The following is a 19,742-nucleotide window of genomic DNA, read 5'->3' on the forward strand; positions in this document are numbered from 1 at the left end:
AGATTAYGTCTTCTAAATCAGGGCGGTGAATGCAAGAGTTTCTGTTAAAATGTGGTATTTCAAATAAAAAGTACACACATATAAAGGAGAAGCATACCAGTAATCTTTCCATTCACCAATGTTATCTGAAAATTGCTAAATTTATGTYTGCTTTGACAAAAAACCCACATATTTTAGAAAGTTACTCAGCTTCTTTCCTAAGTCACTGTGAAAAATTACGCTACTTTGATACAGTCCAGGRAAGTTTTCTGACATTTTAGTACTTGGTGTGAGAATCTTCTCAAGATACATAAAACAGGAAAAGTARCAAACAAGATTAAAGGCACTCAGAAGGAAAAAACTCTCAGAGGTTCTACTATATGTCAAATTTCTATCAGACATTCAAATTTTGCAGACTTGTTTCACTGAGTCAAGATCAGTGTTAAACCTAGTGCTGCAAGGAATCACTATTTTTAAGTCTTAGGAAAAGGTCTGATCCTAAGCAAATGTTATTTCACTATTAAACTTATTTCACTTTAATTCTCCCCATTGCCAAGTTCAAATACAAATATAAGTAAACTCCAATTCGTCCTTTCATATCATGAGGCCTGAGGAAAATAAATTGCAGGCTCACCATACAATTATCTTGAAAAATGGACATCACATTCTGCCAAAAGAGAAGAAAATAGCAAAGATGTATGAATATTTTATTACTGTCAAATGGAGTTAAAAAGAGGCGGCTATAAAGTCTAGTGGCTTACAGCAATATAAATGAGTAAGTTGAGTAAGAATAATTCTAGCAAACCAARTAATAGGTTGCCAACTAACAACTCAAAACAGAATCTCAGAACTTTCTACACAAAAGTACAGTTCTCTCTTGGACAGACTAACTGGAAGTTTCCTCCAAATAGACTAAATGCCATCAGGAGCTGTTCTGTAATGTATACCACTAACACTGACTTTTACAAGTGAGTCCTATGGCTCACAGCTTCCAAACTAATCGTCACTAAATGGAAAATAGGGTAAACAGACCTTTCCCTCACAATATTAGTAGAGTTTTTAGATTTACTGTTCCTAGAAATATAGTTAATTTTGTTAACTATTTCTCTTTTTGGCATAAAGACAAAGCTTGGCATGTAATTCTGAGATAGCTTGTAATACTGGTTGTCAGGTGATGTTAATTATGGTTGTAGGAAGCACTAGGCTCTTCTGTACCAGAAATTACAAAATATCTGGGTAAGGAACAGAAAAACATCCGAATTCCATTTTCAAGAACTTACATGCGTGGAAAAAAAAAGGACTGAAAAATCAATAGCAGATATGAGACTGAAGGTTTGCTTGTATGCATGGTTCTCCTCTTATAAATCAGAGAGATGAAATGAAATCCACTTCTGGAATAAGATCAAGAAAAAGAAGGGGGTTGAGRGTGGACAGTATAAACGAGGACAAAAAAAGACGGGGAAAGGCTAAACTGTCCATTGGACAAGAGATTCTTGTAAGTAGGGCTGATCTTCAGACSGATTACATTTGCAGGTGAAACTCTWCTGCAGCTGTTCTGCTTTCCAAACTAAGCTGGTTGATAAGCAAAGCTTCCTGACATAAAAGTCCACCAAATTACTAGACTTGCTGTACACAAAGATTGAGTAAATATGTTACAGTTACTGCTCTGAAAGCCATGTAATCTTCTAAGCACAACTTTTGAACATATGTACTTCGTACAGCATGCAAAATGCATTGCTGTCTTCATTGTAGATTCAAAACTCAGCCTAACCAGTATCAAATTTTCTGAATTATTAAACTATTATATTAATCAAAGTTGACCACCAAAATTACCCSCTAAATTATTAATTCACTTATTAATTCACTAACTTAATCCTTAGTTTGGAGCCAGCAAMTCCCTGAAACATCAAGGAGGAACTGAGTTACTAACAGACAGTATAACCCTTTTACAGCTTCATTCTGAGCATCTTTGAGAACATCAGCAAAGGGAAAAAGCCAGKGTTTTACCATTACCATTATAAACAGTACTTACTCTTGCTTAACAGATCTCACAAACAAGAATGTGTTAAAGGCACTCAGAAGGAAAATACTCTCAGAGGTTCTACTATATGTCAAATTTCTGTAAGACATTCAACTTTTGCAGACTTGTTTCACTGAGTCAAGATCAATGTTGAACCTAGTGCGGCAAGAAATTTTTTATTTTAAGTCTTAGGAAAAGTTCTGACCCTAAGCAAATGTTTCACTATTAAAGAAGTATCCTAGAAACACTCAGCAGGCAGCTCAGGGCTTTTTCCCACCACACCCTGGAACATGGATTCATCAGACAGAGATAGAAAAGATTACACATTTGTGCTGAGATTACATTTACAGAAAAACTTTTCTACCTCCTTCTTCGATGAACTACAGAACTGACTGGCTTATAGCCTTCAAGCTCTCTTTTCTTTTAGAACAGCTCTTTCCTTCCAAAAAAAAATAATACAGACTGAAGTTTTATATGCTGCAATTCCAAATCAGTGTCAACAACAGTGTAGACATTAGTTCATGTATCAGAACACYAATTCCATTAAAAAACCCAACTCTAAATATTGATACAGAAAAACAGCAGAATTACTTAAAGACAAAATTTCCAGGTAACTGGACATGATTATCAGTAAGACCTGCAGCATAATGCCAGAGASTAACAGAAAAAAAGAAAAAATTGCTGTTTTCTTTGTGTGCATTGTGGTCTAAAAATTTGATCTATTAATATAACCTCTTTAAACACGTGGTCTATAAAAGATAATAGTAATCAAACCTGAAATACAGATGTAGCCTTAATAATTATGGAAGTCAGTTTTCCAGACAACAGAATGTTCCTGCTATTTGCCAGTAATRTTAAACAGAATAGGCCAATCTTCATAATAAAACCATGTATTCTTACAAACCATTAAGTGAAATAGTTATGAAGCAATTTTGAGTCCAAAAAGTAAAAAGCTACCTCTAATCAACTGGCAGTGAAAGGACTAACCACCATAGGTATTAGGATACGTGTAGAGTTCCATGTATCTGGACTTTGCCATACTTTGTCTGGTGTAAACCTGTTGAATTCCAGCTCTAAGGTCATCCCATATCTGGTCAAGACCAATCTGTTTAAGTCCATGCGGGTTCTGACTCCTATTCGATGACATTTTGTATTTCCTGTAAAGTCTTCCAGTGCAGCAGCCTGAGATATGGTTATTCCTCCATTAGAATCACAAGTCAAGTAACATTCTAAACTCAGTTGCAGCAACTCAGCAAGATATCTTTACACACAGAAATTGATGTTTCCCAGGAAAATAACCTGCAATAGGAAAAGAAAGTATACACGTTATATGACAGTCATCTACACCGAGCATACAAAACTAATTATTGAAATATTGTCRTTTACACAGATGAAAAATCCATCATGAGATCTGAAATACCAAAACCAAGGAACTTAGCTTTTCAATTCAGCAATCCTCTACAAAATGAAACAGTTAGTAGCCAGAGCTATCCAAAGGCTGTATGTACTGAAATCAGTGCAGTTGACAACAAAACCCTAATGCTAACAACAAAACATAACAGTAAAAATCTTTCCAAGCAGCAGACACTAATTACCAAGAAGTGTTTCCTTCCCATTCAGCAGTAAAACTCCAACAACTCTGAAGAAGTTCAGAAATACTGCAGCCCACTGTTTCCACAGTGAGCTCCAGTAGCTCACTGTTTAACAAACATYGTTATTGATATCAAACCTGATAGATACTACAAATAACATTTTCTTCAGTTRTCAATACCTCTTCCAGATCTGAGATTCTATTACAGGTAACCTGAAAGTCAAAGGCATTTTGGAAGCAGAGAATTTTTCTATTTGGCAAGCATATGCTCACATCAATTTATTTCCTAAGTAGAAGAACACCACTTCCTTCAATGTCATTTTACCAGCAAGAGAACATGCAGTCARCAATGGTGGGAAGAACGACAAATAGGAATACACAGAATAAATATTGCATGAATTGTGTATGAAACAATCAGAAAATAAGAAAATGCACTACTGCCACAAGTTTTAAGTGCACTAAGTCTGGGACATAATGAAAAGATGGCTGCCAATTTATCACCCTCATGATATGATGGAGTAGGAACACAGAGACCTGGAAAGGCCCACTGAAAACATCAAACAGAGAAGATCAATTTTTACACAAGTCCAAAAAATTTTTTTTAAATTTTAACATGTCCTATCCTCCACAACAACAAAATTAAGAAGATATCAAAATATGACAATGTAAAAAATTAGCCCACAAGTAAGAGAGCTGTAGTAATTCAGGACCAACTTAATCTTACTGCAGTCTTTCCATTCAYATAGGGAGCTTCTAAGAAAGATGTTTTTTTACTACCAACTGTCGTGATAGGAGAAGGGTCATGGTTTTAAATTAGAAGAGGGTAGATTTAGAGTGGATATAAGGAAGAAATTCTTTACTGTGAGGGTGGTGGTGAGACACTGGAAMAGGCTACCCAGAGAAGTTGCAGATGTCTCACACTGGCAGTGTTTAAGGCCATGTTGAAACGAGCTTTGAGCAACCTGATGTAGTGGAAGGTGTCCTTGCCCAAGAAAAGGAGACTGGGCTAGATGACCCCTTCCAGCCCAATCCACTTTGTCATTCTGCACCCTAGAGCTCATGACTGGAACACTCAAACCACAGTGGAACCTTATGGTTTTCCTGTCTCTATAGACCATACGGCTTTATGATAAACCAGTCATCCAAAGCTCGTATGAACCCTTACATAATTTCAAGAATAGTATAGGCTGAGACCAGATAAATCCTATTATTTGGTCTTGACCTCTTGAGCAGCAAATAAAATATATTCCTTCGGGACCTGCAGTTAAGTCATAGGTGCTTTGTCATAGCCACTTCTTGGCCATTCCATGTCCCACTCCATGCTTCACAGAGTTTTAAAGATTAAGTATTCTGTTATACCCTCTCTGACTCCCACACAATTACCTGAAGTGRTCTTCTGCCTTTTCTCTTGAACCCTAAAAAGACCAGCTGAGATCRAGACATTTTTTCATTCTCTTCAGCCAATGACTATCTTACTACAGTAACATAGAAATTACCACTCCTCACAGTCCTTTGCTTTCCCATCACTCATYCACATTTAAATCTCAAGGTTAAAGTAAAAACACGAAGAAGTATTTTCATCATGTCAGTTTCAGCAACAAGTACTGTCTCATTTTAATCTGACATACAACTGCTTATGTAACTAATTTTCATTTTACAGGCGTAACAGTTACTCAGAGCTTCAAGTGGAAAAACARTAATTCAATCAATATACATCTTATAAAACACACACCTAAAATYCAACCTTACCTTTTTGGTTTCTCTAATTACAGCACCGTAGTTATTAAAGACACATGACAATCATGCATCACAATGCTGAAGGGAAATCTAGACCACACCTTGCTTGTATTTAACTTCTTTAATTATTGGAAATTGAACCTGCTGCAGTACTACTGATGATAGACTTTCATGACTGGGCAACAAAAGCCAGGAAGAACAAAGGTCCACAAGTGGCCATTCACCTCCACTGCGGAAAATATTCCATGCATGTTACACACCCACAGTCTTGGACTATGATCCTAAGTCAGCACTGCAATAAAAGCAAGACAATTAATTCAATGTCTACAATCCAGGAGAGCAGAAACTCTGATTCCTTAAATCTGCTACTATYTGAATTCTGCATAGAACAAGAGAAGACACGGTTCTGAATCTGCAACCCCATGAGACAACTGCAGTATGTGTAAGAATTAACTGACTGTCACTCTCTTATTAATCTGCCAAAAGCAAGCAGCCTTTGCTGCTTGAGAGGGGTTAGAGAGCATTTATGTAAAAACATTTTGGCATACCTAATATAAAACATTCCACTGCTGTATAAGAGTTTCTAACAAAAGGCCAACTGCTTGCTAGCTAGCAGAAAGCATAACCAGYAGATGCTGAGCTTCCCCCTTTAGGATGACAAAAATATTTAACTCTCTTCTCCAATTAAACATTTCCTAGTTTTTATCTACCCTGGTGCATCTATGAATACTACCTTTTCCCAGATTCTTTTCAACGCAAGGTGCTCCTCATTCACACTGTATTAATTTTTCCTCCCTTCCCCTAGAGTAAACCTCTATTTAAGTCAGAATGTAGCTATTAAAAACAACACTACGCAAAAGAACTGAATTTTGGTTTTTATTTTCTCACTATATTTTTATATAGTGCAGACCACTATATAAAAATATCCTTTATAAGTCATAATTCCACTGCATTTGAYACTACCTCACTATCCTTTGGCTGGCTTCCAATTTGAATTTTTTAATTAAACACATGAATATAGAATGAAAGCACCATCTCACTAACTTCTTAGACTYAAACAATTTACTTCTTCCAGTTAATTACTAGTTAAAACAATCAGAAAATAGAGCAACAGATGAATAATTCTATAAGTTGCTATTAATTTTTTTTCAGATTTATTCATGCACAAAAAACCAGAAAGGTAATTATTAATATATTACCTTAACAGGAGTAAAGTTTCAATACGTAAGAATACTTTAACTATAAAAACATATTTATGAAAGCAACTATTCATACTTAGTGGTTAAACTAAACCATGCTATTAAATATATAGAAAGAGCAGGGGTAACACAAGACTATGTTACTCAGCACAGTTATTATATACAAACATCCAATGAAAATAAGAAATTCTGTTTCATGTTTAAAGCGCTCTTACTCTGATTCACACACAAAAAACCCCATTCCTAGGCAAACAATTCTCGAAGGTCAAATCAACTACACAAAAGTTAAGCTGCATCTCTTTACCCAACAACCCAATTGCTAAAAAGAGGAAGAAACAGTTCCTAAGTTAGATTTCTCAGTGCCCAGGCTGTGTGCAAGCGCCTGAATTAAAAYCTTACCATTAAGTCATGACCTTTAAATCACTGAGATCTCTCCCTTGCAAAGTGCTCTTGGCAGGTCTATGGACAAGCCRGTCTGTGCCTTCTCGCCCAAACAGAGCAGACTTGCTGCTGACCTGCTTCAAGGATAAGACCAGCTGCCTGAGTTGCAACACTCTGTAGCTCTGGACCAGAGAGCCCAGACTTCACTATAGCTTCAGGACCAGCTATATTTGCATGTAAAGTATTATCCCTGCAGTTTGCAGACAATATATGCAGTTTGATGCAGCAGTATGACAGTGTTCAATGCCATCCAATCTTTCAAACCTGCACTCAAGTACTGCAATTAAAACAGTCCAAACAAAAGGAGGCAACACTTCTGCCAAAACTTTAAAACAGCATTGAAGGACTTAAATAAATGATATTCCTTCTTTTTCATTACTTGGGGACACACATCATGATAAACTTCATATGCAAAGAGACACACTGCATTAGAAAACAGTGGGTTTGTTTTTATTGATAATCTAACAATAAAGATTATTTTTTTAGATATCCCCGCCATCTGTGGAAAACAATGTGTTTGCCAGAAAGCAGYCTTCAGGAAAATGTGAAAGTTAACCCTGCTTTTATCTAAGAAACATAATAAACCCTACCAGATTTTCAGCATCTCAAGCCATCTGCTGGAGTCAGTACCTCATTTTTACATCCTAACACAACACAACTTTCAGCTTTACAGCTCCAGGGCCTGTGCATCACCTGTTGTTCTCTCACAACCCCTTACTTCTAAATTACATATTTCAAGATCGTTTACTTCAGTAATTACAGATAGAATTTGAACCTGTCAGCTTCTTGCCCAGTAAGAACTTCTAGGTTCAGAGCAAGGTTTCCCAGCTGACGCAAGAGCCCAGAYAGCATTGCTTTAAAGACGCAATAAAGAGGCACAATCCCTAGACTTAGCAGTTTCCAAGTATTTTATCTCTTGTCTAATTTCAAACACGAGGAGAACATTTTTGTCATGTCTAATAGCGTGAATTTAAGTGACCAGATTTAATCACACTAAACCCAAACACATTTGGGAAGAGAAGAAAGTTTCACTAATAAGCTATGGTGGAATGAATGTCACTAAAAATAAGTTCAAAAACCTTCAGCATCATGAAGTTGCCAAAGCTTACAAGCTTGTGTATTAAAAGTCAGAATTTCATCTCTGTACACTGCCTCAAATMCATTTTCTAAAACTGAACACAAGTTCTCCAGTGAACAAAAGTACAGTAGTAGTTCACTTGGACAGCAGCTGCAGATCGGTATCTTTTGTAAAAATTGATGCAGTGACCATGCTCACTTTAATGGCCACTAAAAGCAAAATATCAGCCCTCTGTGCTGCAGGAATAAAGCATAATAAAAGTTTAATCTTTGGTCTTAAAAGTCCAGAAAAAGGACTAAATTTAGTACAGTCACTCCCTTAAAAAAAAGGATGAGATTCCTCTTGCCAGTCTCTTTTCTGCCCACTGTTCCAGCCCAGCTCCTCTAACTTATTTATTCTGCTCTTCTGTTGCTGTATTTCAGCAAATCTGATCCAGAAATTCAACAGATGCTCTTGGGCTCACCAAGCAGCAACACTCAATAAGGTTCCTGACCAGTTTTCCTCCTCAAAGTCTCTGCACTGAGCCAAGGCAAATACTCAATATATTCAATACTGACTGAACATGGTATGACACAAGCACACAAGTATTTTCAAAAAACTSAGACACAAGCACACTAAACACTACCCTTGATCCAGCACAAGCTGTGTACTTGATCTTATATAATTTTAAAAACAATTTATAACASTGCATGCTAGTTTATATTCAAATTCACGGAAATTTCAAAATAGCTATAGCAGAAGTGACCCTCAAGTTATTTCCATATCAAAATATTTGGCATGGCCGTGCAATACTCATCCAGAGGTACAYCTATTTTTTTTCAACATTAGGCTTGATAAAAAACATACAAAAAAATAATCCAAACCCCTTTTGTAACCAAAGTAGTCAATTCAATATTCATATATCCTCTCTTACSAAATATGGACAGTTTCAGAGATAACATACTGCCAATGATCCATTCGACAAACCAGGCTTAAGGTTCTTCTTGAAGTCATGCAAACACCTTTTGCAAAAGGCATGCAAGTTCTAAGTACAAAGCAAAGAACAATATACCTCCCTCCACTGCTAGTTAACCTGTAAGATACAATCTACATGATTAATTAGATATAAGTGCTGGGAGACTTACATAAGTATATACTTGTATACTTATACAGGTATATACTTACATAAGTATTTAAGTGTAATTTAAGTTACAATTTTTAAGCTATTTCTTTGAGTTTTTTCTAAGTTAAAAAATGCTTCTTGACTCCTAAAGGATGCAACCTCCATTCCAGAGCACATTTGTCTGATGGAGTGGAAAGAGACAAGAGAAAAATTTGTATTTTGTCCCTACAATCACTTGCACTCACAATTTTTGATTTCAAAGACACCTTTCATATCCACGTACCTGCAAATTAATTTTGTGTATAGTTGACTTCAGCTGCAGTTGGCATTATGAGCTCTAAACTGTRACATTGCTTAATTGAGCCATGGTCCTGCATGCAACACTACAAAGCACACAACACCTATCTGTCCCAAATTATTTTAGGCCACTAAATACAAAGGCTATCAATGATATCTAAAGCACTGTAATGAATACACTCCTACTTTACTTCATGTGCCAACGATACAGTTGCCAGCTGAAAAAATAAAACAAAAGCCTGGACATGTTACAGCTATAAAGACACTAAAATTCACTTTTATGTTTAAATTTAAACACAATATATGGAAGTAAGTTGGAACTGCAATTTTCACACTTCTTATTTACTTAAATTATGCATGATATGTTCACTAAAAGCCCTTTTAAATGACRTGGTTTATCTGAATGCCTGAGTACAAGAATCTTTCCAAATTATCAATAACTACTACTCAGAAAAGCACCAAGAAACTTTGAGCATACCACTTTTCCCCTTCTCTTTGCTTATTCTTTTACCRGCTCTTGAAGAGTCTTCCTTTATTTCTTCCTTTCAGCTTTACCTTTGTTTTCCAGCAGCTTTTATCTGGTATCTCTCTACAATAATGCCATAGCCAATACAAAATCCAACCCACACCAAACTGCAACATATACATGGCTGCCTCRCAAACAAAGGCTAGATCTAGACTCAACAAGGTTTGCTGTTGTATTCTACACAAGCAAACTCTCCCTCCTGCAATTCCAGACAAAGTAAGCTTTGGTCAATATTTAGAATCCCACCAACAATAAAAGTTTCATGGCAGTCTTACAGCRTCAAGTTTGATAACAAGTGTAGGGGGCTACATCCTTAAGTACTAYACAGGCAAAACTTTTCAAGTTTTGCTTGGCTATCTTCAGAGAGAGTTCACTTTGCTGTTGATGAAGTAATCCTTATGTAAAAGTTTGTAGATCACTCCTAAACTGAAAAGTCATAACCTAAGGTCTCACATATTCCTGTTACAAACAGTATGCAGATCCTACAGAATTTTTCAACTGAGTGTGCAGTAATATGCTTCACATCTTCTTAAAACACTAATTATGCTCAGCTTTCATACCTTGGAAAAAGGAAGGCTGAAGATTAGGAAAAGAACAAAGAGAATCAAGGCAAGATATGAGTGCACTGAAGAGAAGTGTAGTGTAGTGTAGTTAGAAGTAGTAGTAGAAGTGTAGAAGTGTAGTTACRTTAGTGTAGTGTAGTGGGTTTGTGTAACCAGGTTTTGGTAGTGGCAGGAGGGGTTACAGGGCTGACTTCTGTGAGCAGCTGGAAGTAGCTTCCCCCAAGTCCAACAGAGGCAAGGCCAGCTGGCTCCAGGATAGATCAGCTGCTGGCCAAGGCTGTGCCAACCAGAGACAGCACTAACATCTCTGTGTGTACATATTTAAGACRGAATATAAGTTATTGCACAAATGTAATTGCACTCAGAGAAGAGAGGAAAGAATATGTGAGAGAAACAACTCTGCAGTCACCAAGGTGAGTGGAGAAGGAGGCACCAGAGTGAAGGYGTGAGCGAAGACTATGGTGAAGCAGCTGTGCACCTACAGCCCATGGAGGACCATAGGGATGCAGAGACCCAGCTGCAGCCCATGGAAGTCCACAGGCGTGCCCTGTTCCACCCGCAGCCCATGAAGACCCAAGTCAGAAGAGCAGGTGGAAGCCTGAAAGTGGTCTGTGACCCCATGGGAATCCCATGCTGAGGCAGGCYCCTGCAGACCCATGGAGAGAGGAGCCCAGGCTGGAGCARGTTTCCTGGCCTGATTTGTGACCCTGAGGRGRACCCATGCTGGAGCAGGCTGTGCCTGAAGGATGGCRTGAGGGACCCTGTGGAAAGAGACCCACATTGAAGCAGTCCATTGAGAGCTGGAGCCCGTGGGAAGGATTCATACAAGGTAAGTTTATGGAGATTGGTCTCCCTTGGGAGAATCCCATGCCAGAGCAGGGGAAGGACTCTTCTCCCTGAGCAGTGGCAGAAACAGCCCGTGGTGAACTCACTGTACCTCAAACCCTGTCTTCATGTGCTGCTGGTGGGGAGGAATTARAGCCTGAGAAAGARATAGAAGTGGGGGRAAGATGTTTTTAAAATTTGTTTAACTTTTCACTAACCTGCTCTGATTWTGATTAGTAAAAAATTCAAGTCCAAGTCCAGTCTGTTTTGCCCAMGACAGTAATCAATGMRAGATYTGYCCCTATCCTTGTCTCAAACTCATGAGCTTTTCATTGYATTTTTCCTTCYCGTCTACTTGAGGAAAGTGAGGGACTGGCTTTGGTGGGTACCTGGCAGGGTCAAACCCCCACAATAAGACAAAGAACCTTGAGTATTTCCATTTTCTCTCTGGCTTAAATCATACATATGATAAAACCTGCATTAAAAAAAAAACAAACAAAAAATAAAAACAAAGAAAGCAAAAGACTAAACAAAACCCAATGAAACCCAAATAAGCTATGAAGGACAATGCACACAAAGATGTGCTTCCTAAATCAGTCAGGAAGAGGCAGAAAATGAGTATGAGGGAGGACAAGCCACGAAAATCGCTGGACACCCAACATGCCAAGCAAAAGACAGTAATACACCTTGTTTTCTTGGAAAAGGCGGAAAACTGAGTAACACAGGAGAAACACAGGGGAAAAAGCAACAGCAGCAGGGAGTCAAACCAAATCAAATTTAGAAAGAACACAGAAGACTAGAAACTCTGAAATACCTTGGGCCAGTTTAGAGAACTTAATGATCCTGCAAGGGCAATTCTTGTACATAACTGCTTTCTCAAAAGATGTTACCAGACATCATAAATCCAACTTAATAAGCTAAAACATCATAATCCTAATGCTCTCCACCAAGAAAATGTTGGTATTGTCTTACAGTTTGCTTTTGACACAGCACGACCCACCAGAACAAAAAAGGGAAAGCCTCTRAACCCTAACACAAACTCCCAACATTATAACAGCATTCAATGCACCACAACATACACTTTCATACTGCCCTGTTAAAGGCACAAACACAAATTTCCACCTGCAATAATACTTCCATACAGAGTTTTTCTATGCTCTTGGAAGGCAGAAGTTCTTACCAATAACTTTAAAATAACCATTAAGATGTTGTTAACAAGCGAAAAACAATTCTGGCTGGAATCTCTTCCCAACAGCTTGTTAATTTTACTACTTCTTCCCTCCTGCTGCTTGAGCAAGAGCTCTACTGATCAAGGCAATGCAGTTCACCACTTCAATTTATAAATAAAGATGATGGTCACACCGATTCATCTTGCAAACRATCTGATATTTTCAGACATTCAAATGTACCACAAGAGCACACTTTAATACTGAAGAGCTTCCTCCCATATTTACCTTCATACTAATGTTTCATTCTGAAGTGATAAATAATGGACAAATMAAATACTCTTGCAGTTACTTACATTCACTTCCTATATGTGACAAAATCATGACCTGTGAAAGCTGCTCCCTCTTAATTCTCTTGTTTCTCTTTTAAATCATGTCTGCATGAAGTGCACAGCCATACTAGTGCTAGCAATCTTGATTTCTGCTGCAAACACTGTTAGGAATGAACAGCAGGTCAGCTCCCATATGTTTCATTCCAGATGCAGAAATACAGCCAGCCAAAAAAAAGAATGAAAACTTTCTCAATAAAGTCTAGAAAGGGATTAGTATGTAATTTTTCTGATTCAATGATAAAATGTGAATTTTAACAGCCTTAGCTTACAGTGAAGAATTTATACCCCAYAAAAAGTTAGTTCTACTTAATTCAGTATAACTTTTAGCAATTTTTTAATCAGTTTTGACCTCTAATGACTGCAGCAGGCACCCTCGSTATAGCTGAAAGTATAGCGAAAGAATTTAGCTTAATTTTGTATAAGTTAAAATTGCCACACATGCCCTAACACCCACATTTAAATCCTCTTTCTTGTTGATTAAGCTTGCACCATTAAGTTTTAAAGCTAAGCCTGCATTGGAATCTAACAACATCAATTTAATTACTTAAAGATATAAAGTTCGATTTTATACAACTTCTGTTAGTGATGGCATCCTAGCAAAGGCACACTTTCAGAAACAACAAAACTTTTCCAAATTTCTCTGGAAAAAAGGAGCGTCAGAGAACAGTCTGTTTTCTTAAGAAAATGCAAACATTCTAAAAAAGCATTTTCAATTGTACAGTGCAAAGTTTATCCTTTGGCTATCCAGAGGCAAGCAGAGCATTTGCCATGAAATTATTACTATGAAAAGCAAGATGAAAAGACAAACAGCAAACAAAACAAGAACCTATATTTCCTATAACCGTCTTTTTCCCCTTAATTCAGTCCTCCAAGTTTTGGATAAAACTTCCAAGTGATGGTCTCCATTGTCTGTGAGACCAGAGAAGCTAGCAAATTTACACATGAAATTAAGTTTAAATTACAGAACAAAACAGGGTGAACTAAGGTCACACCAGCAGCCTTAGTTCTGAACTCTAATCCACATTAAGATATTGTCCAACCTGAAACACAGAGCAACAAAAAGCCAAGTTACGTAGAATGCATATTAAAAATACAAACAAGTCTGAGTTCAGTTATGGCTAAAATTGCATTATTAATAATCCAAATTCTTGTAGGTCCCCTCTTTAAGTTTAAAAACTTAATTTTTGTCTTGTTATATTAATTAATTAAATACATCTGGGTCCCAGCAGCAAAACCACAGACTCCAATAAAGGAAGATGGGAGAAGGGGGTGCACATCTCCAAAAGATATGCCCATTACTAGAGCTGAGTGAGAAGCTCCCTGCACTGCAAAAACTTTCCATCACGATCCTCACTATCCTACATGTAAATCCATTTCTTCTTCACAGTAACACAAAGCTTCAGACACACAGCAACATAGACTAGAGCAAATCTAATGAAATCCAAAGACAAGTATTGTATCACYCTTAGGTACTTCTAATTTAAGGAAAAACAGAAGTCAATGGTATCAAACTGATATTCAAATCTAGTACATAACTACAAAGATGTCAGAGAAAACGACCCTTTATTCTTAGTCCTGTTGTCAAGCAATACATTGTACCTACTAGACAAAGCTAAAGCAGGGAACCTTTTGACTCCAAAACCAGAACAATCCAAAGGSGAAGGACAAAATAATTTTTTTACCTGAGTTTTTGGAAGAACATCACATCAAAGTTACGCTGTTTATTTAAGAACCATAGAAYRGTTTGGGTTGAAAGGGACCTTTAAACATCACCTAGTTCCCACCCCTCTGCCACAGACAAACATCTTGCACTAGATTAGGTTGCTCAAAGCCCCATCCAACCTGGCCTTGAACATTGCTGGAAATGGGGTATTCACAGCTTCTCTGGTTAACCTGTTTGAACACCTCACCACCCACCACAATAAACAATTCCTTCCTTGTAACCAATCCAAATCTACCCTCTTTCAATTTAAAACTTATGTCCTTTGTCCTGTCACTACAGGCCTTGGTGAAAAGTCTCTCTCCATATTTCTGATCATCCACCTTAATAAACTGAATCAAAAACCTCAGTAAGGTCTCYCAGAAAGCTTCTCTTCTCCAGGCTGAACAATTCCAACTGTCTCAGCCATAGGAGAGGTGTTCCATCCCCTGATTACTTTTTTGATCCTCCTCTGGATCTGCTCCAATAGCTCCATGCCTTTCTTGTGCTGGGTGCCAAGAGTCAGATGCAGTGCTCCAAGCAGGGCCACTGGAGAGCAGAACAGAGGGTAAGAATCACCTGTTTCTTTTTACAAATTCAGAATACAAGTTCATTTCTTCCTGGCAAAGAAAGTGCAATTTTTGAGAGAAAGTATAAGAAACCTCAATTCTGGCAAAAAAAAATAGGTATGACTCTATACTATTTCCTAAAGTGCAAAATGAAATTACTATTTTCCTATTTTCACAATAGCCTTCATGCATTTTTCTAAGGTTCATAGATATAGGAGGATTTGAAAAACACTACATTAAATAAGTGGAATGTAATCAATGTTTGGTTTAGTTAAAAAAAAAAAGTATTTGATTTTGACTTGTATCATTTATAAGAGGCAAGGCAGCAACAGGAAGAGGTTCACTCTTGTCACATCAGAGGTTCTATGGGTAAAAAAAACCAAAAAAACCTGACAGTAAGCTACCCACTGGGACACACATTATTTCCTAAACCAGTGCTCTTTCCAGAAGTTGGGATAATGCAATGAGTGTTTAAATGACAACATTCTGTCTGTGTGGTTACATTAAAGGCTACAAGTTACAGCACTACAGCAGGACACATCAGCTCAGAACAATTTTATTACCGAGTCATTGGTCATGTCTGTAACAGGTCTGGACTGTAGTGCTGTAGGAACATGAACAGTCAATCTGTTCCTGTTTTAGCAGTTCTTCTATTGAAAAACCTACAACTCATAATAAAAAAGCAAGTTACTCATGTAGACAAGCTCAACATGTCTATAATTTTCCAATCATTACATTTTCTTACTGAAAATTCTCATTTATCAAGCAAGGGAAACTCAATGGTCTCCACAACAAACAAAAAAAATAGCTTAAGTCTGTATGCTGTATAGATTATAATTTATACCTCTAAATGTTGATTCCAACAATCATTTCTTTACATGGAGATAAGCTTGAAAAATACACTAACTAAAAATTTTCTATTAGTGTACTCTAATCYAAAAGACATGCTAACACCCAAGTATTCTCTTTAAAATGAGATCATGCACTCCTAAAGCACATGCAGAACTTGCAAGGCCAAGCTTTCCATACTATTCTTTCTTTCAGGTCTGTGCAGCAGATAGACGGTATCAATCTGCAGGCTGTTATGACTGCCTGTACACATCCTCCTGATATCCCATCCAAGTGGGACATCTGGCCTGTTTCCCCTCTGATGCACAGAGACAGACCCTGTTGGACAGCAMAGAAAGTACTAGCAGAGTTGGTAACACAGTGACAACATCTTACTAGGAAATGCCTCACTTCATATTCATAATACAAATTTTTCATGTTGACAGTGGCTTAAGTGCAAGTGGAACATCTTTAAAGTTGTTTCACTCACTCGGATTTTGTAGGTTTTTAAATAATTAAAAAAAAAAAAATCAAACTTCAGTGGCAAGAGAGAAGATTCCAGGTATTCCCAGTTCATGCAACCACTGACACATGGGATATGACTCATCATTAAGTTAGGCMCTACTGAAATAACTGTAACTGTACTAAACTAGGCACTACCTAAGAAATGCAACACATGAAAAGCAGTACTCAGAGATCTTAACTTGTAAGTTGGCAGGTAACACTTTTTAAGCTGAATATCTGCAATAACTTTCTCAAAGGACTCAGTATTTTTTCATAACAATACAGTATTTTTTTCATAACAATACAGCTGAAATCCAAGAACATGCAACAAGACTAAGCTAAATCAAAAAACAGGCACCCCCAAAGCAGTACCCAAATAAGGGTGTCCATCCATTTAGCTTAAATGAAGTTAAGTTATTTAAGTTCAAGCAATGCGATTTTCTCATGCTGACAGTCCAAGTAACAGGCCACAGTTACAAAGCCASTTCAAACTAGCATACACAGGAGTAAGGTGGAAGAAGAATCATGTCACTATTTGTCAGCCAAGGAGGAGGATACATACACCWAATTTAGATGCCTAAATGAAGACACTGTTTTCTACATGATCCCTGGATAGGCAATGGAAAGTTTCCTCCAGACACATTGTTAATACAAGGCAGCAAACTGAGATTCTTCAGTTAGGTGTACAAACGACTCCCGAGATCAAATGTGTCCACCATGCCTCCATAAGACAAGAATGTCCAGTGTTTCAACTGCACCTCAAATATGTGGTCATGATGTGACTGYGAAATGTAACCCATCTCAAGAATCAAAGCAAGACATAAATAAGAAGCTGGACAACAAATACTGAAAACAAGAAGTTACAGAAGGAAAATACTTTTTTCTGGTCAAGTCACCACCAGAGACACCAAATGCTGATGCTACATGGACATCTAACCATCAACACACAACATTACAGCAATTCACTGATAGCAAAAACTACATACTGTGGTACCTGTATAGTATCTTACTACTTCCCCAAAGAGGAGGTATCCCAAATACACTCCATATCAACTAAGTACCAATTCACAATATGGTATTACAAGCATTATTGGGCCTAATTCAAAATATGCAGCCACTAGCTTTTTCTGGCCCCTGTGGACCATTCCTCCCAATTCAGCCAAAGGGATTTCCAATACAGCGTTTTTTCTCTCGGGGTTTGTGTGCATTTTAGGGCTAAGACATATGATTACATTTGAATACATACACCATGGGAAAGACTACTGAGAAGTCAGTAAAAAACAAAAACAAAATAAGGTAAAACAAGAAAGTAATCTCTGCCCTTTCAGTGTTTAACCAGAACATAAGTATACRGATAACCAAGGGTAAAATTCTTTCTCCTCAAAGGCATAGCAAGAGGATTTAAATACAAAGTGGGTAAGATAGCATATGAATTTACAAAGAAAAAAGGTTATGTGGAAAGTAAAAAGTATTAGGTGAGATCATAAGGAACGTTTAATGACACGAAAGTAAGATCAGAAGAGCAAAGAAACCACGATGAAGGAAATGAGAAGAAGAAAACTGGAAGGGGAGAGGTAACAGAGGAATAATGACAGTGCTGGAATATAACTTCAAGAGGAAACAAGGATGGGGAAAGGATCCCAATCAGGACACAGTTAGCTTTCAGTGGCAAAGTTACTGGGGAACAAATGAAAGAAYAAAAAATGCAGGACTAGTCACCTGGATAGAAACAATAACTACACAAACAGAGAAACAAAAGGTTACAGGGGGCACCTTCTCTGGTAAGGCCACAACAGTASTTGGCAACAAGGGGAAGCCTGGTGCACAGTCCTTGAGAGCAAGAGAAACCCAGAGAAAGTGACAAAGATGCACTGTAGCAAATATCCCCCAGCAGCCACGATGGTACTGGGGACTTTCTCTAGGTTCAACCAAATAGCTTTGAGACACACCTGAGTATCACTAGGGTGAAGGGGATGGCTGGGATACACCAGGGTGAAAAGGAGCGGCACAGAAAAGGACAAGGAGGACAGGAAGCAGGTGAACAGCCTAAAACTGTGCCCAGTTAGGTTACGGACAAAAGCTCATAGGARAAGAAGAGAGCAGAGGCGTGGGACGAGCAGGGCCTGGGATGGCTGGGGTGGGCAGTCCCAGGGCCGGGGGGAGCACAGCGAGGGCTGCGGGAGGACGGGCCCGAGGTCTCAGAGCTGCCGGGGCGGGACGGAAAGGCAGGGGCAGCCACCGAGGCGCCCTGGCCATGCGGGGGCCGCGGTCACGGGGAAGGACGGACGGAAGGAGGGAACGGGCAGCCCCCCGGCGGCCGGGCAGCTCCTGCGGGGCCGGGGCAGCCAGCGGGGCGCTCCCGCACCCCGAGKGGGGCGATGCGTTCTGAGTGCGCAGTTCGTGGCCTCGCCGCTCCGGCCCGGCCCACGGCTCCGGGGCCGAATCCACAAGCGGGCCGGGCAGCCACCACCGCCGCCCCCGCGCTCGGGGGCCAGGAGCGCGCCTGGGAGAAGAAAGGCGGGCGGGCAGGCGGGGGCGGGCAGGCCGGGCCCGGCCGCCCCTTCCCCCGCTCCCCACGGCGTGACTCAGTGCCGGGCCCCGCGCCGCCGCCTTCGCCTCCCGCCGGGCCGGGCCGGGCCGGGCCGGGCCTCGCTGCGACACAACGCCGCGGCCTCGCCGCACTCACCAGCATCGCGCGTCCCGCAGAGTCAGGGCCGCGTCCGCCCGCCCCTTCCGCCTCCGCCGGGCCCGGATCCGCCGCCGCCACCGCCTCCCCCCGGCGCGGCCCGGGGATCGCGGAGGCACCGCCCCTCGCMGCCGCCCCGCCCCGGCTCTCGGCTGCAGCTGCGGCTGCCCGCGCTGCCAGGGCCCGGTGGGTCTGGGACTCGGCCTCTTGGTGGAGCCTGCCCGCCCATATAAGCTCCTTGCCGGGGGTGGTCGCCCGACCGCCATCTCCTTGGCCGCCAGACCCTACCCTGCCCGAGGGCTCGTTGCTCCAAACCCTCCCCAAGTGCTAGAAGAGCTGAAGGATGAGCTGAAAGACTTGGGAGTGATGGGTGATAGGAAGCTCAAGGTGGGCCGGCAGTGTGCGCTCGCAGGCCGGAATGCCAGCCGGACCTGGGCTGCATCAATAGCAGTGTTGGGGCCAGCAGGGCGAGGGAGGTGATWMTGCCCCTCTGCTCTTCTCTGGTGATACCCCCACCCGCAGTGCTGTATATAGTTCTGG

General features: G+C 39.8%; 1 protein-coding gene across 3 annotated transcripts in view; it reads right to left on the reverse strand.

The window, feature by feature from the left end:
• CUL1 (cullin 1) overlaps positions 1 to 19,278 on the reverse strand; it is a 52,465-nt gene extending 33,187 nt beyond the window's left edge. For 2 of the 3 annotated variants that reach the window (XM_057384567.1, XM_057384569.1), the window contains exons 1-2: positions 19,203 to 19,278; positions 3,007 to 3,298 (exon numbers count right to left, since the gene is read on the reverse strand). In XM_057384567.1, the coding sequence (XP_057240550.1) occupies positions 3,007 to 3,146 (140 nt within the window). In that variant the 5' untranslated portion in view covers positions 3,147 to 3,298; positions 19,203 to 19,278. Of the gene's footprint in view, positions 1 to 3,006; positions 3,299 to 5,339; positions 5,610 to 19,202 lie in introns of those variants that run through there. The other variant, XM_057384568.1, reaches the window with a different exon arrangement.
• Between the last annotated feature and the right edge of the window lie 464 nt (positions 19,279 to 19,742).

The sequence above is a fragment of the Malurus melanocephalus genome, unplaced genomic scaffold, assembly GCF_030028575.1.
Source record: "Malurus melanocephalus ecotype Western Australia unplaced genomic scaffold, MMel_1.1 scaffold_721, whole genome shotgun sequence".
Lineage (NCBI taxonomy): Eukaryota > Metazoa > Chordata > Aves > Passeriformes > Maluridae > Malurus > Malurus melanocephalus.